Raw genomic sequence first — 21064 nt, 5'->3', positions numbered from 1 at the left:
ACAATTTTAATGAAACTCCTCTCTCTCATCCTATTAAACTCTCTCTTCTCTCTTCTAAATAGAATTTTGGGAACCAAACTCATCGCGAGGGCAAGGGTTTAAGGTCTTCGCCGGTGATCTGTTCTCCAATGCCAAGGCGGCGCTTGGTGCTCGCTCTTCTGCCAAAGGTTTTTATCATCCTAGCTCGGTTTCATCATATCCTTGAGTTGTTGGGATATAAATATAATATATTCATCGAAATCTTTCCGATACGATGATTTTATCTCATCATTAGGCCGGATTAGATATATTGCTTGGGACTCAATAATCTATGTCTCTCTATTTGCAAGAAGCTAGATCTAATCAATGATGCGCTGCCTCGTCGTCTCGCCGCCATCGCCGGCACTTTGCGCGGCGTCCACGGCAGCGACGCCGCCCGGAACGTTGGCCATCTCGCCGCCGGTGGCGGGTGGACGTGCGTGTTTGCCGCGCCTGCGACCGGGCGAGACCCTTCGCCATCGGTGCCTGCAGGCTGCCCGGGCCCAGAACCAGAACCACGGCCGCAGCCGCAACGCCCAGCCGCGGGTCGAGACTAATTATTTTCTTGAGGAGAAGAGACACATCTTGAGCCGCTTCGTTAAAATCAACGGCTCTCCTGAGCGCTACCTGGTACGTAAGTAATTCACAACCAAGCTCTGATGTAATTTTTAAAAAAAATACAAGCAAACTATGTTTATTTTTCGTGTTATTTCAGTTTGATTGATGTAGTGCATCCACCAGGTGTTTTGACTTTTTTAGATACATAATTTTTATTATATATATATATATCTCTAGAAAAACAAAAACCACCAATAATTTAATTAGGACGGGGAGAGTACTAAATCTTACTTGTCCCATTGGGCTTTACTGAGCCAGCCACAGTATCCTGCAAAACCGGTTGCAGCGCTCACGGCGCCAACCGCTGACCGGATCATGAGTAGATATTTTTGTGGTGGCATCAGTAGTCAGTAGATATTTTTGTTTCGCCGAGTACGTGGTTCAGCCCAATGGGCAGTTGAACCGGCCTAACCATTGAATCAAATGCCATGGTACGAGCGGCGACGACGAGGGAACAGATCGAGTGGTGGTGGCTTGCGGAGCTGTCAGAAAAGAACCAAAACCACCCAACGCGGGGAAGGGGAAAATGGAAAACAAAATTGGAAATTTGCAAGCCATCTGTTGCACTGCACTGTGCAAATACGATTTGGGCCTGCATTGAGGATTTGGGCTCGAACCATCGGCAGAATGCAAGTACCCTGCCTGACAAACCAGAGGGTTCGTTCCCCCTACTTTGACACTTGTCCAGGGAGCTTGAGCTTTCCGTTGAGCTAGCTGTCCCACCCTGCTGCAGCTGCACCCCTTTTGGACCCAAGCTTTTTGGTACTACCGTAGTTGCCATGTTCCTCATCTGAACACTGACTGAATCCCGGCCGGCGGGTAACATTCGTTTCTCCGAGCTACTTGCGGCAGCGGCGCCCTCTCTACTCTGTACTAGCTAGCTAGTTCCAAATGATGCCCGAGACGATCGAGCTGAGTTTTGGGAAACAAAATAAACTTGATCGCGTGAAGCTACGAATTAGTAGTTACTAATAATTCACCATCCATGCATGAAAGATGAATCTCCGTACGTACGTACTAGTAGCAGTACTAGAAGACGACTGATCGAATGAAGAGCCTAAAAGTACATGAACGACAAGCCAGGGCGCCAAGCCACTGGGTAGATCGTCTTGCTAGCTCTACTGCTGCTGCTGATGCTAAATGCTAGTCAACACTGATCTATACTACTCACTCACTGATCGATCGATCGATCGAGCTCTCGAAACAAACAGCCAACTAGTAATCAAGATCGATCATCATCACAAGCAAACTAATTGAGAGCAAAGCAATGCAATGCATGCGCGCGCGGCAGCTCATCATATCAGTCATCAGTGGGAGAGGAAGCTCAAGGGCGAGTAGCCGTCCGACCCCTGCGACGACGCCACCATGTCCCCGCTGCCGGACGGGAACCCGCACAGCTGGTCCGCGTCGCCGCCGGAGCCGCCCCAGAACCCGGCCACCATCTGCGCCAGGTCGTCCACGTCCTCCCGGAGCCCCATCCCCATCCCGTAGGCGTCCGCGTCCGAGTACCGCCGCAGGTCCTCCACCGCCGCCGCGCTGCTCCGCGGCCGGAGGCAGCTCTCCGGGACCACGCTGCTCAGGTACCCGGAGTTGTCGTCCGCGCTCGCGAACAGGAAGTCGTGCCCGTTGCGATCCATCAGCAGCGTGCCGTCGGCGCGATCTACGGCCGCCGGCGCCGAGCACTCCCCCGACGAGGACGAGGCGCCGGACCCCGCCGCCGAAGCCTGGTAGTAGTAGTGGTGGTGGTACGAGCCAATGTGCGGCGCGCCCGCGCCGCCGTGGTGCCCGTGGCCGCCATACTGCACGGACGACGGCGCGTGCGCGTACGACGACGGCTGGGCGTGGAACGGCGCCAGGAACGGCGGGTAGTTGTACGCGGCGTGCGTGTACACGAAGTTGGTGCGCGCCTGCGCGCCCTTCATGGACAGCGCAGCGCGGTCGTAGGCCAGCGCCGCCTCCTGCGCGGTGTCGAACGTGCCCAGCCAATGCCGCTCCTTGGTCGTCGGGTCGCGTATCTCCGCCGCGTACCGGCCCCACGGCCGCCGACGCACGCCCAGGAACCGCCCGGGCTCCTGCGCGCGCCGGCGGCCGCGCCCCGCTGGCGGCCGCTCGCTCGGCGATGACGGCGGGGACGGCTGCGGCTGGCCCGACGCCGGCTTCGGATGCTCGGAGAAGGCCATGAGGGTCGGGTTGCCGCCACCGCCGCCGCTGCTGCTACCACTGCCTCGAGTGTTCATGGCACGAGTGAGCTGCTAGGCTTTAGCTGGATGGATGCTGTAGTGGCTGTGAGCTACCACCTATAGCAGCTTGACTGCTTGTTGCTTGGTTGAGGTTTTTGTGTAGTGTAGTAGTGTAGTGGTCACAAGTGAGGGAGGGAGGGGTGGTATTTAAATGGAGCTTGGAGGTGTCCTTTAGGAGGGAAAGGAGAGAAGGGCAGCGCAGGCACTGTGGATGAGATGAGCTAGATAGATGGCAGGGGGTCAGTGACATGCATGCTCTGCACTTGTTTAATTCCAGGAGGAAGAGGAAGGACTGGAAGCTTGGTTTGTATGCATCTCTGTTCTCTTCTCTCCAAGTGTTGTGTTTGGATTTGTGTGCCCTAACCTTAGGACCAGTGGAAGGAATGTTGTGGTAAATTAAATCTTCTCTTATCTCCTTAATTAGTTCCACACACTTCATTTATGAAGATTTAATGCTACATGCTTGCAAGTTTTTAGTAGTATCACATCCTAGACATGGCATGCTTCAAATGTTGTAGCTGTACTGATCAAGAGAGGCCCCCAAAAGAAAAGAAAAAATACAATAAGCTCAAAAGAAAAACAAGATGCATTAACTCTTTAATTGGGTCCTACACAGGACATATTGCCTTGCACGTAGTGATGATTCTGTGCTTAGTACCGAGTGTCGCAAACTAATAAGATTATGAAAAGATGCCTGCCACTGATGAGAAAAGTAGAAAACATACGTACCTAGTCATGCATCGATCCTTTTAAACATTGTGATCTACACTCCAAGATACTACCAGGATAGCTATTATGATACATGTCAAAATGCTACACAACAATATAATGTGCTTTTTGGAGACCATATGGAGGCTTTGCTTTCTTGCGTGCATGTGCTTGCTTGCGCAATACTACATGAGAATTGAGAACTAGTAGGTAGATTTTTTTTTTAATGAAAAAAATGAAATGTTGCCGGCCTCCTCCTTGAGTGTAATGAGAAACTTTCAAATGGAGTGGTTAGATAGAAACAACATTGTGAAATGTGTACCAGAAGGCAGGCAGAGGCAGGCACTCCTTCTCATGCCATATATTTCCTGCCAATATTTTGACGTGTTTCCTTTGGTTCCATGCGTGCAGCCTTGAGTGACTCTCACATGAGGTGAGGGTCCAGTGGGTCTCCCCTCTTTGACTCCTTTTTCTTGTTGAACCTTGCTTTTCCTTGCAACATGAGCCAGACAAATCCATGGACAACGATCATTATCCCTCCCAATCGCATTGAGCTCACTCTTGCAGCATAATCTATTCGCCATGGATGAACTGAGCGTAGCTCAGCTGGTAGGTACCTTATGGTGGAACCTATCTAATCGGGTTCGAGTTCTAGACTCACCACGAGTGCTTGTATTTTTCTGAATTTATTCTAGAATTTAACCGGCGCTATTCTTTTAGTGCTAAGCGACGTGCCTCTGGACAGCGAGGCGCCTGTGGTGACTTCGTCAATCTCAAGGATTTGCCGGTGCAATATCTCGGAGGTGCTTATAGAGGTAGGGTTGGGTGCATATATTCATAGGGGAGAACGTGCGTGCGTATATATGAGCGTCTGTATCTATATTGTGTTTTAAAAGAAAAATCTATTCACAATGGACGCATTCGACAGATTAGCTAGTGCGCATGTGCGTGCCGGGGTGGGGTTCAAATGCGAACAAATGGAATTGTCGAAAGGAGTGATATTTAAACGGGAAACAAGAGAACTATCCCTTTCATGTCTCTCTAGAGCCATTTTTAAGAGCCTAATCGGTGGCTTTTTGGGGTCAAAAAGATGGATGGAGAGAGAGCCAAACCGGAAAGGGACGTCGTCGAGCTAGTAGGTAATGCATCCAATGCACGCAGCAACTAACGTCAATCGACCGACTGTTAAGTGTGTGGCATGTGAGGTGATTCATGCAGGCAAAAGAAGAGAAGAACATGTTCACGAATTAGCTTAGCTAGTGGGATACCACCTTTTTACCCACCTAATTTTTCCTCGGGTAATTAAACTTCAATATCTTTTGTATGATGACATGACCTTTCAAACGACCCAAACATATACTGCACAGATTAATTAATTTTTGTTGTTGATTAAGCATATATGCATATGCAAATAAATGCAGATTAGTGTTTTTCTTCTTACTCGAAAGAAAATGCTGTGGACCCACCTCTAGAAGCAACCTTGTCATGTGCTATCCTTGCTGCCGTTGAAATAAACAGCCTAAGAAGTAAATATTATTACACGTGGTCGCTTATTAGTTAATAAATGGGTGAGAAGAAAGACGCGTTAATCTTTCATAGTTTGAAGCATCTTGTAAAGGTTGTTCTTGGAGTGTACAAATCCTTGACTTCCCCTCCTCATGAAAACAATGAAGAACTTGGATTCTTGCATTTGGAGCAATTCTTGCATCTAAGGCCATAGCTTCTACAAATGCACCTAGACAAGAGGAGGATATGTAGAGTGCAGGATCTTATCTGGTGACCTTGACTTCCCCTACCCCGGCCGGGCCTCTCGTGTGAATTTGGCATATATATGCTGGCTTGTGAAATGCAACATGGGGCCAGGTCAAGCCCTAGCTAGACATCTGAAAAGGTGTGAGGAGAAGGTGGTCTTCAACCGAGAGGCCGGGGAGAAAAAGGCAGTTGGGGCATGCACAATCTAAGGACTAGGAGGTTCCACATAATGTCCAGGACAAGATCCTTTTTTTTCTATTTAGATAATGTTATGACAAGATGTACTACCAGAATTTATAAATGTGATTAAGTTTGTTAATTTGCAGAGAGACCAGAAGTAGTACTAATTATGATGGAAGGAGCACAGCACACAAGACACATGTTGTTGTCCATTTCACCGGGTTTTGTGGGTGGCCTTTGCGCTACTTTGACTTTAGGGTTTAGACCTCTTTTATAGAAGGAACAAGTGTTGGGGGAAAGAGGAGTGGAGCTCTGTAGCTAGAAGTATGCAAGACAAGCTCACTAAACAAAATTAAGAAAAGGTAGAAAAAGACCACTTGGGGCATGCACATTTGTCTCGCCAACTTGTGGTTTGAATAATAAAGCAAGAGAGGGGAGAGAGAGAGGCAGAGTTCGATTGTGAAAAGTGCTGTCAGGCAAATAAACAAGCTCCGTTCCGGACTTGCTTTAATCATTTCAAATTTGAACTCCCCGTTAAATTTCAGTTTATGGGATATTCATATATTGCCTGCTGGAACTAAGTTTTGTACAATTGTTTTTCCATATGCCTTTTCCCTTATGTTTCGTACTCAACATTGTATTATTGCCAGTCTTCATAATTCGTCTTTTTCCAACGTTTTTATTTAATTTTGGTAGTGCTAGTAACTGGGAGCTTAATAACTATTAACCTCTAATTAAAAATAAATGTAGTATTGGGCATCGACACGGTCCTCAAAGCATAATTACCTATTTATGTTGAATATATTTATAAAAAAATTGCAAAAAGATAGGGTTATGAAGCCACTTTTTGATACATATTTACTCAAATCAATTTTTTTAAAAAAACCCAAACTCAAGACATAGAAAGCGATTGTAGTCAAAGTTTGGAATGGTTGGCTGCACACAAACCGAAACTACACTACACCTTTTTAAAGAATAATACTACACCTATTTGTGACCGAAGGGAGATAACAATAGTGTCGCGGAGCAGATGAGACAAGCAGCGAGACTGGAGTTCAAACCCCAAGCCCGGAACGAAACTAGACAAGGTTCTTGTATTGGTCAAAGTAAGTGCTCCCGTAGCTCTGCTGTTCGTGGCGATTAATCAAAAGAAAGCGACCAAGTACCGAAGAGGACAGTGCAGGGCCCTGCTGTACCAAACACACACACTCGTCATGCATGATATCCTAGCATCAGTGCATCACCATCATTAGACAACAGGCAATGCAATTACACAGAGATGATTGCTTGGCACCGAGCTGCTGAAGAAGCAGCTAGCATTTCCTTTATTTCTCTCCAAGTTCCCAAGAATTGAGCCGTGTTAGGCTGCCTGATCCCCGATGCCACGCGTGTATTTGACCGAGCAATCATTGACAGATAAAAGTATGTGGGTACACAGTTAGTCAGTTACTAGAAGTTACTGCCTGCCTGAAACTAACACACTGTCATTATCTAGGTAATTTACTGGATCCCTGTGTGTTTCTGGGGATTGGTAGCTGCAGATGAGTGTCAGTACAAGTACTAGTAGTATATGGAAGATTCAAGGCTGATCAAAGCTGACAGGTCCGGCCGGGCACATGCTTGTATTGTTGGAGCAAAAACTGACAAGTACGAGAGCAGAGCCCCCTTGCAAAAAGGGGAGCTGATCGAAGCTGAGCCTCGGGCCTGATGACTATACGGTACAGACTTACAGATGCGGTAGCCTGTCTGGCATGTACAGTCCACTACGCTACTCCATTGAATTCTACGCTGTCTAGTGCTCCCTCCACAGGATGGAAGAATGAATGAATGATGAACGCATCGTTTCAGCTCAGGCCACTTGTGCTCGCATACTCTCTCTCTCACACACACACACGCACCGCGGCCGGTATTCCTTTGTGGAATAGAATCATGCCATTCATGCATTGCATACGACCAACAAAGGTAGCTACCATACCAACAACTCCTGGCCTGCAGCAAGCAGCGCTAAGGCTAATCACAATGGAGGGTTTCATATTCCTATTTCCAAGAATGCCACGTCAGCTCGGGGATGAATGAAACACTATGTCTCAATTGAGAGTTTCATTTCACTGTTTCCAAAGCTAACCAGTGTAATTAAATGCTAGTTAATCTATTGGCACACGGGATCCTCCGTGAAACAACGGCGGTCACAATGGTCCTTTCACGCCATTTCCAACGTCTTGGAAACGAGTTAGCAGAGTGTCGTGGGGATGAAACTGATTCTTTCTCTTCCCTTATTAAATCAGTGCTACATCATCAAAAATGCTGATGTGTTATGGTAATTAATGTCATGAAACTCGTCATGAAACCGTGATTAGCCTAAGGCAGGCAAGGGTTGTCGTCGTAGGTCAGCTGCGTGCATGTCTACCGTACCAACAGGAGCAGATCTAGCGGGGGGGTCTGAGCGAGGGTGCTTAGGCCCCTCCTATCCTAGAAATCCCATAAAACCCTTTCTACAAATTTAACAAGGAAGAAGAAGGGAAGGAAAAGCGGGAGGAGGAAGAAGAATAAGAGAGACCCCTGACCTCGATACTGCATCCGCCCGCTGCATACTACCGGTCGATATGATCAACCAATCAACCAACCGGTAGAGCTAGCTAGCTAGTGTTATTATTAAGAAAAGAAATGGATGCGAGAGAGAGAGAGAGAGAGGGGTAGATGGATAGGGTCGTCGAGTAGTAGAGGCGGGTGCGCTGCGTAGAGGGGAACAGTAGGGTCGTGCGGGTGGCAGAGGCCTGGTGCGACGTGTCGCGGCCGCATTGCGTCTCCACGCACGGCCCTGCGTCGGCGTTGCGCCAGCCACAGCGCCATACGGCGCGCACGCCCGCAGGCCGCAGGAGGGGGATAAGGTTACGAGAGTGGATCGGAGGCCGGCCGGAGCGAGCAGCGAGTACGAGGAGAAGACGTGGATCCATCGCGCCGGCAGCCGCAGCCGACCGAGCCGCTCGACCACGCCCACGCGCGCGCCTCGCTCGTCACCGCCGGCCCGGCGCCGCTCCCCAGACGTGCCCGGCCGCGCTCGCCATGTCGTGGCCGAGCACCCAGCCGATCGGCGCCGGCGCCATACCGTGCCTGCTGCTGCGCGCGTACACCCCCCTTTACTGGCAATACTACTACTGATCTGTTCCTATCCTGAGTAGCACATGCATGAGAGATCAGAATGAATTTAGAACGCGAAATGCTTCTCCATTTACAAAAGAATTTGACCGATTTCCCGTGCTACAAATTTTGTGTAAATTCTCGTGTTACAACTTCCAAGCAGCTGTGGGCAAAGCTTCTCCAAAGTCCAGACTGATGAAAGGAACCACTCGAGTATACGTTGCCGTGCTGATCGGTCGGTAGCGATCAAGCATGCTACTGTGGATGTGGGGACGGAATGTCACGAGCAATGCAATGACCGTGACTAAGACAGCGAGGTGATTGTTCATCACTCAGGAGCTGAGCGTGACAGCATGTACCAGCACCGGTGACAAAGCCGGCTCCTGGCAGTGGCAGAGACCCGACCGGACCGGACCAGGTGTCGTGTGAGGGATGGGCAGCGGCAAGTTGATGGGGGTAGAAGGATAGACAGGGCCACTGTTCACGCAGCACATGATGGGAGAATCCGCCGCCCGGGGACGTGTCAGGCCGCGCCCCGGTCCACTCGCGCCCTCCCGAAATGGCAACAAGGACCGGGTTTGGTTTGCTTTCCACCAACAAATTTGGATGGATCACCTGAGTAGTGAGTGAGCCAGCAAGATGATCGTGATCATCTGGGGTCTGGTCCGGGCTGAACTGAATCCTCTCGTTGTTCAAGCCGCAGGATGAACAGGATGCGGTTTCCTGGACTATTTTGCAAGTTCTTACGACCATCGACCAATTATTTGGGGTGTACGGACAGTGCCCAATTCCTAGTATTTCCAGGTGCAGCGCTACTGCTCCAAGCAATGGCTCAGACACGGATCCTAGTATCAACTGTACACTAGCAGTGTAGCGCGCAGGCTACACGAGGGGCATGGCTGCTGTCGTGGTTAAGACATGTTGACTCCTCGGGAAACAACAGCCTAGGCCTGAGCTGAGCTTGACAGCTTCATCGGGCCAGCCACTGGATCTCTCTCGTAATCCAAGGAAAGGACACGTCGAGCAGGAATCCTGCACCCGAGAGGAAGGGGGTAGAATACATGCAGTAAAAAAGACACGTACAGCTCAACAGATGAATTGGAAAGTTCATGATCATCAGCAGAGGGAAAACTTTCAGTACACAACGATATTCATGGCATTTGCAAACAGAGACTGATAGGTTCAATTGTACAATCTGGGAATTCCCTTGTAAAGTGTGTTACCCTCTTGCATACAGAAACAGGAGAAAATTCAGGGATCGTTGCTGAGCTGCCCTTTGCAGAAAATGGGAACTTCCAGTGCTCATATGACAGGCAGTGTACGTTTACAAGAAATTTGAATGGCAGTGGGAACAAAAAAGGAGGGATGGTTGCTTTTCCCCCCCTTTCTTTTGCAGTCGAGACCTGCCTGCTTGTAGCTTCCTAATACTAGTAAAAAAAATCATAAGATTTCAAATTTTCCTTCTTTGACTCTTTCTCGGGCATGGAATCATCAGCAACCTGAATTCAATTAGAAAAATTATCAGATATAAAAAGTGCTGTGTGTAGATGAGTATCCACAGTACTATCATGGTCAATGTAAAGAAATAAAATATCATGAACAAACAGAAATATTCCATTTAGGTTGTATCTGCTCAAGATGATTGTGCAGGTATCAAACTATTTCATATATAGCAATATCCAGTGATCTAATCTGGGGTATGAGAGCACTGTGCCCATGGGCTAGAGATATCCCCCGGCTTCACCTGGGAGCCACAGACCGGAGTTCGAACCCTGTCTGGGCCTGCCCACCTCTGACCTCTCTAGAGAGGGTGCTGCCAGAGAGAATACTATGGACCACTATCTACTGAAGTTTCCATGGTGAAATAAGTTGACACTCTGACAGTAGCTCGAACCTCTATGATTTTCAAGTAGGTCTGGGAATGCCATAGTGGCTTAGTTTCAGTTCATTGACTATCTGCCCATCAATTTATTTTGCATGAAAGAACAAGGGGGGAAGAACCTATACTGAATTACCTTTGCCCTTTTTATTTTTATTTTTCTTTTTCTTCTTTTTCTTGCTCTGCTGTTCGTCACCTTGATGAGCTTTAACCTTCTGAATGATACAAATGACTGTCAGATACAACCCAATGAAACTTGCACATAAACCGACTGGATATATGCCAGATAAAATTCAATGGACATTCTAAGTGAATATTCAGGAGATGTACCTTATTTTTCCTTTTTCTTTTGATCCCCTTCGCCTCTGCTTCATCTTCAGAATCCTGTTAATTTAGAAGTTAAATACTGAATCAAATTATGAGAGTCATATAAGAAAGCTATAATCAGCAAAGATACCTCAGAGCCATCCTCAAATGATGACACATGCCGTACTACTCTTCCTGAAGTTGAAGCCTCACCTGCATCAGATAAAGTTGTTAAAATGCAAGTCCAATACGATTCCAAGGGGATGTACGTCAACTTTGCTGCTTCAAAGATATATGAGAATTAACTTGGCAATCATCACGAATGACAAAACAGTGAAGGAGGTTTGCCACAAAAACATTATCTTAGAAGTCAATTCGACGATATAAGGCAAGCCGCAGATTGATGGGTAAAACGGCAAAATCAATCTAGTATCATGTCTGAATTTTGTCTTCACTGTTTTGGGAATTCATTATTATGAAGTCTCACACAAGCTAAAACTACAGTATGCGGCAGTCTCATCCGAGTTTTTTTTTTCATGTAGGTCAATAATTCATTGTATCATAGCAAAAAGATTAAACAGATACTACAACCAAACACTTGCAATGCATGCAAGAAACTGAAAAATGGACGATGCAACTTTAAGATGATGTTTATTTCATACTCCTATGTCATACCAACAAGTGTCACATGGTAATGAAGAAAAATGAATATCACCAGTATATGCCTACTACTGTTCCATCATATACTCCATAAAAAGATAGTTCATGTAATGCATATTTTCCAGAGTACATATAGAGGAATGGGAGGAGAAGTGTACTCTTACTAGCTTTTATGGTTTCCTTTGCATTTTTCACAGCAAGTTTTACAAGGTCAGGGTTCAGGGAGTCCAAGCCATCAGGTTGCTGAAGTTTTCGCTCAAGGAATTTCGCTAAGGCAGCAGCCTTGTTTGTGGTTAGTGGTCCCCCAGGATGCGCCATCCTATTTGGTAGTATATATCATAATGTTATGCACGTTACCAAAAGAGAAATATTCAGGAAACATCATACGATTTTCACAGAGCGATATTGTTAAAGTAATTAGACTTATATTGCCAGTATAAGGTCTGCCACGGTCTCTGTTCAAAAGGAAGCGCCTAGGTGCTAGGCAGAGCAACACCGCTTCACTTACCACCTAGGCGTTTTTCTGTCTAGAGGTTCAGGGTTTGATCTATAAGACTAATAAGTATGAAAGTAGGACAAACACAGGGATGGAAAACGACGAACCTTGGTAATGTCAAATTCTATGTCTTAGTATACCAATGTTTCTCTATTTAACATGGCATTACTTTAGCAGCTTGCAGAAAGTACAACTGCCTAGTACAGCGATTTTTGAGACATTGGCCACATTATAGCTCCACTATATGTTTCATGAGGTACACATTCAGGCTTCAACTTGCTCTGCTGTTTTTGTTATTTTTGTGTATATATGTAAAATAGCATTGCACTGACTCTCCGGAGTATAATCTGATGTGAATTTTGAGTTACATGAAACTAAAAGAGCCCAATTACTCTAACTAAAATCTAAATCACATTCGCACAAAAATTTCTAACTCCCCAAACTACGAGTACGAAATTACACGAAGTATTTTAAACGCGCAATTTTACTTCAACCTCACGCAGTTTCCATCTGACCTGACCAAGCAAGCTAAACTGCGATCGGCGAAACCTTAATCCGGACCTACAGTCCTCGCTCTATCAATTTGTTCGCAACAAAAATCAAGCTAAATCTAGTTGCCGCCGCAAGCGCAACAGCACGATACGCTCGAATCGGGCTATCTGTGGATCTGGACGCAGGTAACAGAGAAGGGGATGACGCGATACCTGGGCTGCGGGCGGGAGGTGGGAGGAGGCGGAGGAAGCGGCGCGAACTTGCTGCCCCGCATCGCCCGCTTCTCCTCATCGGACAGGTCGCCGGCCGCCGGCATGTCGCCGCCGCACGGCTCGGGTTCGTTGGGCTCTTCTGACTGACCTGGTTTGGTCGGACCAGGTATGCCGCCGGGCCGGACCACCGTGCGATCTCGAGGGCTCGAGCCGAAAGACGGAAAGAGCCCGTGTGGCTCTCTGCAGAGTGTAGCCTGCTTCCCCGCATATCCCTCTCTGACATGCGGACCCGTGACAGTGATTTTACTCCCTCCATCCAAAAATAATACAACTCACGCGTCCGGAGGAGTTAAACAATTTCAAATTTAACTAAATTTATATAAAATAGTAACTTGATATTTATGTTACAAAATAAGTATTATTAGATTGATCATGTTATATATTTTCACACTGAATTTATTTGATGATATAAATATTACTAATTTTTTATATAAATTTGGTCAAAGTTAAAACTGTTCGACTCCTCGGAAAACAAGAGTAGTATTATTTTTAGAACAGAGGGAGTAACAATTTAACTACCGGATTTGTTCACAGGCACGTGATACGGTCAGAGTGGTACCACCATCCAAATGAGCGTCAAATTACAAATATTGGTCAAATCTGAAGCCAAGCTAATGCTTAATTTCCATGACGAGCACAATCTATTTACAAGGGTAGCGAAGCTGCAGATTCAAACAATGGCAACCGCCGGATCCCGCTTATGTGTTTTACGCTGCCTCCCACCTCGATGAAATTACAAATATACAAGCACAGACAAAACTAAACTGGTACTCATCTTCGGCAGCAGAAGGCTGAGTTCAAAGCAGCCACGTCACAAAATCCGCGCTGCTTTGAGGGGTCCCGCTGCAGGTCTTCTACACGTAGTAGATCATGCCGACCTCGATGAGGCTGATGTGGGGGATGTGCAGCGTCACCGACGGGCCCCTGCAGTTCTTCCGGAGGAACGAGTAGGCGTAGTTGATGGCGAACGTCTTGAGGAAGTTGGAGTTCTTCCTCGCCTTCACGTACGAGTGCCCGATGATGTACGCCACGCCGGCCTCCTTCGCCTCCAGGAGGTCCGACAGCTCGTCCCTCACCCGCGGGTCGATCCGCTCCTCCTCGTCGATCTGGAACCGCACCCTCCGCCGGCGGTTGACGCTGCCAGCGTTCTCCAGCTCGTAGATTTCCTGAAGGCTCCGGAGCGTCTCCGACTTGCTGCTCCGGGTCAGGGACGTGCCTGCCGCAGCGTCGTCGTCGGTGGAGTCCCTCACCACCAGCCCCGTCCCCGTCGTGTCGGTGGTGTGCACGACCGCCATCCTCCCCTCCGTCGACGACTCGTAGCTCCCCGACGAGGCCGACTCCTCGGCCTCCATCTGGATGAACCTGGCGATGCTCCTCACCAGGTGGTTCTCGAAGTTCTCGTCGTCCTTCTGCACGTCCTTGTACCCGTACCTGACGATGCACCGGTACATGCGGTACTCCCGGGGGCCGATCCGGCCGATCAGGTACCGCTCGTCGACGGGCACGTACGGCACCGGCACGGACTTGACGCACACGAAGACCAGCACCTGGTGGAACGCCGGCAGGTTGGTGACGAAGTGCGAGAAGATGGCCGGGACACCGGTCACCAGCTCGGTGTAGATGAGGCCGATCCCCGGCACGCGCATGATCCCCAGGCTCGGCCCGAGGTTCAGGATCCATTTCATCGACACCTTGTTCTGGAGGTCGAACATGTACTTCCGCCGCATGCCGTAGTGCCACACGTACATGATGGACATGAACACGAAGGCTAGCGCGATCGGAGCCCAACCTCCCTGGGGAACCTTCATAACCGCTGCGGACAGGTAGGCGGCTTCAATTGCCCCGAAGAATACGAGGAATAACAGGGAGATCAGGAGATTCTTCTGCCAGACGAAGATGATGACCAATGACATCAGACAGGTGGTGACGAACATCACGGTGATGCATGCGAGACCTGAGATCATACAGATGGAGGGAGCAAAGTTTAGTGATGGTTCAACCTGTATGAGGAATTCATGAAACATATGATGGCACAAGATCAATGCATCCATGAAAAAATTGAAAGATGCTAGAAAAAACTGCCTATCCACCTCCAAAGTTATGAGCACCACTTACAACCTATCAAGAAAATTAGCAGCTTTGGTTTCAAAAGAAGAGAAAGGAAAATTAGCAGCTCGTGTTCAAAAGTTGCCAAGTACAGTACCATCGCCTATTGGAAATTATAGAGCATCACATTTCTTGGATTGTTCAACTATGTGATAGCAATCGATGTTCAATTATAGATGAGGGTGTGACATGGATTGCAAAGTTGTGAATGCCTAAAAATGCAGGTTCTGGACGAAATGAAGGGTATGCACGTGCTGTAAAATGGAAGTGCCATATAGCTCCCATGTGTTTGAAAGGATTCACCGGTTTCTGCAGAACTGAAGTGGTCATACTTACCATAAGCATTTCCTATCACTGTGATGTCACGGAAGCCAAGTGCCACAGCTAAACAGAGGACCATCAGAATCCAATTTATCTCAGGTATGTAAATCTGGCCATGAATCCACCTTGACGTATGCACAACCTTCACTCGTGGAAAGCATCCCAGAGCAAGGCACTGCTTAACAATAGAAAAGGTTGCAGATATAATAGCCTGGCTGCCCACAACTGCAGCAAGAGTTGCTATGACAAATACAGGCCAAAACAAAGGACCTGCAAGCATGATGAATATAATTCAACCATATTTTTCGGTAACATGTGAAGCAATATGTCACAAAAATGTTTAGTGCTGAAGCTTACTTGGAATAGAAAGATAAAAACTGTTATAGACAGCTGGCGTGTTTTTAGATAGAAACGCAGCCTGTCCCATATATTGCAGCACAAGACAGGGATATATGACACCAACAAAAGCCAGCTGCAAGCAGGACAAGAGCTGAATTATGCATAAATTCCTTTTTTGGGTTTTGACAAACATATAAACCATTCTTCATACCCTGATAGATGCAGCAGTGAAGTGGCCAAGATCGGCAAACATAGCTTCAGTACCTGCATGTGTGATGCCCATTCGTAAGACAACTATTCGTTCATTATAAGAATAAGACAATAGCTTCAGCCTGATAGCAGGTCTACTTGAGTTCACCTGTGACGGCAAGAAGTACTCCGCCAAGAGAAATCCAACCATCTCTTCCTGTTTTCTTAAAAAACTTTACAATGTAGTGTGGAGAAAGAGCAACAAATATTCTAGGATTCCAGCGGATGATATTATATAGACCAATGATACCAATGCTCAAGAGCCAGAACACAACAATCGGAGCAAACATGAATGCCACCCTATGGGTACCTCGGTGCTGCAGAGCAAAGAGACCAACCAGCACAACACATGCAATGAATACGATCCATCCTGTGTGCCAACAAGTTGATCAGGATGGCGATACATTCATAAAGAAAGAAAAGCTCTGGATATATCTAGTTAAAGAATAAAGAAAAAGCCTTTCATATAGTTTATAATTAATATTGTTAATGCACAAAATCCCTGACACACAAATCAACATTTCTGTATTTATGTAGTTCTCTGTGATACGTGAGCACAAGCACACATACAAAAGATAAGCCAATATTTGTGTCAAGACAAGTCACACACTCACAGTCATGCCCTGTCAGGTTGACATATGAATTGCATGGTGCAATCTAAGAGATGTATAGGTTCAAATTGATTCGGTTGTCTTCAAGTCTTGCAGTCTTACCAGAACAAACCCAAGCTCTAAAAAAGTTTTAAAAAAAACAGATAGGTATTCCAGTTTTCCATGTTCCAGTCCTAAATACCAATTTTCTCGAACACATGCCAACAAAATTATGAAATATTCAATAGAATTCATATTTCAAGTATCTTTAAAGACCCTTCAACTATTTTACTGGTAAGTTGAATTATAATTTGCCAAGATAGGTTTCATGTCAGTATTTTTCACAAATCATAGATGACAAATTGTTTACCATCCAAGTTTGAAAATTTATACAACAAGAACATCAAAATGAAGTAATTTTTCAGCATATTATCACGACAAAGAAGGTAATATCAATTCATAAGTCAAAGCAGTTTAGATCTATATTGCAAATCACGATGCCATTAAATTACAGAGATTGAGTGTAACCCCTCAGCACATTACCCAAAATCTAGTAGATCAACTAAGAAAACTTCAGCCAACTGGTGTTCTATAAGCATGACTAGATGGAACACCTTCTCAAGACAATCTCATGATTAGAATAAATTACTTTACAACAATGAGTTTCTAAAAAACAAAAGACAGTAGAAAAAAATAGAACCAATGCATACCATTTGATAATCCACTTGTGGCAGGGTCTTGCAATCCAGAGATGGCTGACAAAACTACATTACGCGCAACATTAGATGTCACAGGAGAGAAGAATGTACCAGATAACTAAATAAAGTGAGAAACAAAGTAAAGAAATCAGGACATGAAATGCATACCAGATATAGTTGGTGTAAGTACACCATCACCTATCACCATGCATGCACCAAACAGAACAAAAAGAAGTAAACAGGTCCGCAGCTTCCTGTGCTTCTCTAGAAACCTTTTGAATGGAGAGGACACCGCAGTGCGATCAGTGCCTGGTTGATAATATGTTGACAGCTCTTCATCTGCCGCTTGCTGGTTTGGCAGCAAACTGAATTTTGCATGCCTGCAAAGAAGTGAGTACAAAGCAAATGGTCCACCTGTGCAACACATTAATTTTGATCAGTAACATGTCTATCGAAGAAAGAAACATACTACTTAGCTAAACAAAGCAACTGCTAGAAAGCCTTTTCCATATTCCTTATAATGTCATAAGTAACCTGATTGTAGAAGTTTTGAATGGACTAAGTTAAGCTAGCACTTTCTGGAAATTCAAGAAGCGAAACTAGCTTGAAATTCAGCATATGCATTTCAATCAGAAAATTAGTGACACAACTTGACAGTTCCATAAGGCATCAATAACACAATAGTGTATTGCAATTAAGTTGCTTACCCTCCCCATTATCATCCGCACTCAATACAATTGTGACGTACTTCAGCAGCGGCACAAGTGTAAAAGTCCAAAATATCAGAGAAAATAACCCAAAGATGGTTGTCTCATCAATGTAGGCATTCAGTCTTCCGGACAGAGAGTTTCTGTAGACGTACAAAGGCGACGTACTCAAGTCTCCATACACCACACCGAAGCTCTGGAACGCTAGCAGGGAGAGAGTTTTGCAGTAATTTTTCCACTGAGCCTGAAAAACGACAACCATAAGAATTCAAGCTGTGAGTAGCAACTAGCAGGAAGTGTCAGTGGTGAGGAAGCAGCACCAATCCAGTACCCAAATGCAAAACAAAGCAAGTTCAGCAAAACTAATAATCAAATTTCCAGCGGCACCAGCCAAAACTGCTGATGTATTGCGGTGGTTGTTAACTGCATAAGTGCTTACAAAGTACCGAAAGTGGCGTTTGCTCTACGGGATTTTTTTTAAAAAAATATCGAAATAAAAAATGTACACATGCCAATAATTCAAATTCAAATACGATAACGATGCGTCAACGCTGCAAAACGGTGAAAACTATTGGTTGGTAATGCTCAGGTCAGGTTTTCACCGTGTGCAAGTAGCATCGAGCAGACGAGCACCAGCCAAACGTTGACCCGATTCAGTCACATGATACTACGGATGAACCCAGTCATCTAGAAGACTATTGAAGACTAGAGGAACTTGACCAACCAGCGATTTAATGAATTCGACAGTCACGAGTCACGCCGCATCTCGCATTCGCCGGCAAATTTCTACCCTAGTCCTCCGCTCCACATCGCCGTATCAAAATCGAACAAAGGCGATTTCAACTCAGTTCACGCTCTCTCGAAATCGAGCAAAATCGGAACGCGGCCCGCACCAACTGGTCGCGTCCTGGATCGCGCGGCGACCAAAATCGAACGAAATCCGAGCACCATCCCCAAACGAGTCGGAGCAGATGGGTGAGCGGAGCCGTTACCTGCCGCGCGGCGCCGCCGATCTCCTCGTCCATTGGGCGCTCCCGTCACTGGAAGCGAGCGCGTAGGCAGCTAGACGGAGCAGTAGCGGCAGAAGAAGCGGAAGCTGGAAGAAGCGAGGGCTAAGAGGAAACCACCACTGCTGCTACGCGCCCATGGGGGCTCGTCGAGCGGGAGCGCCAGGGGAAACGGCGGCGGGATCAGCCGTAGCTGAGAAGCTTCCCCTCGTCTAGTTTTTATAGGCGAAGCCGTAGAGAAGAGGGGAGGAGAGCGGCTCACGGGCGTGAAGAGCTTGATGCACACGTCGCCGTCTCGCGGACGCGTAAGAGCAGCGTGCTGCCCGGTTGCGGCGGCGGGCGAGCGAGCGTGGCCCTGGCCCGTGCCGGAAGTGTACGGAGACGGGTACCTGCGCGTGGGCCGCGGGGATCGGTGGGCTCCGGCTGTCAGTGGGAGGAGCGATCGTGACCGGCGGGCAGAAAGGACCCTGCCCAGTCGTGGCCCGGACGGTGGGGCCCGCGCTTCCGTCACGGCGGATTCTGACACGAGCGCCGCCCATCTGGTGTGGCACAGGATGGTGTGGAGACTTTTGTACCAATGACGTAGTCAGAACAATGGAGCAGAACGGCCATTCGCTTTAGGGATAAAAATTTTTTGTAGCTTTACTCAGTTTGTTCATGCACTGGTGGCAGAAACTGACCGTAGAGAGAGCTTGGCATTCTCAGTCTCTATAATTACTGCTCTCTCCCGTCGTTTTGGTTTATATATATATATATATATATATATATATATATATATATATATATATATATATATATATATATGTATATTGATACATGCTGTTCGGCTGGATGCGGCTGCTACCGGCTTGTTGGCTGCCCTGCAGCAGCAGCTGCAGCCCAGCCATCCACTAGCCAGCCGAACAACGTGATAGATGGATGCATAGCAAAGCTTAAAAAATTATAAAAGCTAAAACAACTAATAATGTAGGACGAAGAAAGTAGCTAATAATTACTTAATATTATCTACAGAAATATGTTGTACTAGATTCGTGCGTCACCACGGGTGTCCATAAAATTTCATACTAATATACAAAGTATGAGCAATACAGAATATGATCAGGCTCATTAATATTTATAAAAGAACTTTTGCATAATAGCTTTAGAAAGATGTTTACTCTAAGTTCCGAAATATAAATTCAAAGTAGAAACCGTATAAAATAAAGTTGTGAGCTTATTTTTCGAGCATGTTCGAGAGCTACTGTAGAATGTTTTGTCTAGTTTACCTATTGATCGAGCTTATTATTATTGTTGCGACTCCCACTTGCTTAGTTCTGCTTTTTAAAATTCTCCAGGCGGGCGTTGGGGAGGCGGCAGAATTAACTGAGATCATCCGATACAAACACGATCTAACGGAGGAGGATCACAGGTGGTAAAACGGACGCTCGACGTTCGCTGGACAACGGACGATAGGAAGGGGCGGCGACGTCGGTCACGGAAGGGGCGTAGACGATGAAAATCTGTGTCACGCTGTGTTTGGTTGGACGTTATCTTTGGAAAATCTGTTATGAGTTGTGGCTGTGGAAAAGTTGCTGTAAAAAAATTATCGTGGGAAAAGCAGAAGACCGTTTAGTTAGATAGTTAGAGCAGCTGTGAGCTGTAGGAAACTATATGCGGTGGGTGAAATACCTGTAATACCCCATAAAGGTTTGTGGGACTGTCTATACCAAAATACTCGTACAAACCTAATATATTCACTATTTATTTCGTATGTAAATGTATCTTTTGAAAGAAAAATATTAAATTTTCTAAGTTTTTCATCCATGTGGTCCACGTAAATAGAACTATAGCAATTATATAAAATAAATACAAAGTAAATGGCTCATAAAATTACGATATATCAACATAACTATCCTCCTCTCGCACTAACCAAATCATCAGTGATCTTATCATGAATAGTATTCATGGTATCCTCATTCTCTACATCTTCACTTCCATCTTCTTGTGCTTGTGCCGTGCCACTTATAGATGGTACCAAGTACTGCTCATCAGCATCACATCTCTCAAACTTCTTATCACGCAAAATGCTATCACGGATAAAATTATGCAAAGCAAAACAAACCATAATTATATGCTTCTGAGTATGAGGTGAGAAATTTGACATGCTCTTCAAAATATGCCACTTCTGCTTCAAGACTCAAAAAACCTTTCAATCACATTTCGAAGGGACGAATGCAAAAAATTGAATACCTCGTATTTTCTGTAGGAGGGCCTGTACGATGCCGAAATTCGAGCATGTGATATGCGCT

General features: G+C 46.2%; 3 protein-coding genes across 6 annotated transcripts; all 3 read right to left on the bottom strand.

Moving 5' to 3' along the window:
• Nucleotides 1–1682: 1682 nt before the first annotated feature.
• On the bottom strand, nt 1683–3016 carry LOC112883212 (ethylene-responsive transcription factor FZP). The gene has a single exon (XM_025948482.1). The coding sequence runs from the start codon at nt 2871–2873 to the stop codon at nt 1944–1946; it is 930 nt and encodes a 309-aa protein (XP_025804267.1). The 5' UTR covers nt 2874–3016; the 3' UTR covers nt 1683–1943.
• A 6770-nt stretch (nt 3017–9786) lies between these two features.
• Nucleotides 9787–12923, bottom strand: LOC112879555 (nucleolar protein 58). Of its 4 annotated transcripts, none has more exons than XM_025943829.1 (6): nt 12700–12923; nt 11658–11818; nt 10991–11052; nt 10864–10917; nt 10670–10745; nt 9787–10153 (listed from the first exon to the last, which is right to left on the bottom strand). In XM_025943829.1, exons 1-6 carry the CDS (start codon nt 12801–12803, stop codon nt 10146–10148), a joined length of 465 nt encoding a protein of 154 aa, XP_025799614.1. In that variant the 5' UTR covers nt 12804–12923; the 3' UTR covers nt 9787–10145. The 4 variants fall into 4 exon arrangements, with proteins under 4 accessions (XP_025799614.1, XP_025799616.1, XP_025799613.1 ...); XM_025943831.1 differs by having other exon boundaries at nt 11664–11818; nt 12700–12921; XM_025943828.1 differs by having other exon boundaries at nt 10670–10748; nt 12700–12917.
• Nucleotides 12924–13263: 340 nt separating this feature from the next.
• Nucleotides 13264–19016, bottom strand: LOC112880394 (potassium transporter 7-like). Its single transcript, XM_025944987.1, has 9 exons — nt 18762–19016; nt 17770–18013; nt 17231–17476; nt 17075–17128; nt 15884–16144; nt 15737–15789; nt 15544–15658; nt 15202–15456; nt 13264–14713 (listed from the first exon to the last, which is right to left on the bottom strand). Exons 1-9 carry the CDS (start codon nt 18792–18794, stop codon nt 13614–13616), a joined length of 2361 nt encoding a protein of 786 aa, XP_025800772.1. The 5' UTR covers nt 18795–19016; the 3' UTR covers nt 13264–13613.
• Nucleotides 19017–21064: the final 2048 nt, after the last annotated feature.

The sequence above is a fragment of the Panicum hallii genome, chromosome 2 (genome assembly GCF_002211085.1).
Source record: "Panicum hallii strain FIL2 chromosome 2, PHallii_v3.1, whole genome shotgun sequence".
NCBI lineage: Eukaryota > Viridiplantae > Streptophyta > Magnoliopsida > Poales > Poaceae > Panicum > Panicum hallii.
Note: the sequence above shows the minus strand (reverse complement) of the source record. Positions and strands in the feature narration are given on the sequence as shown.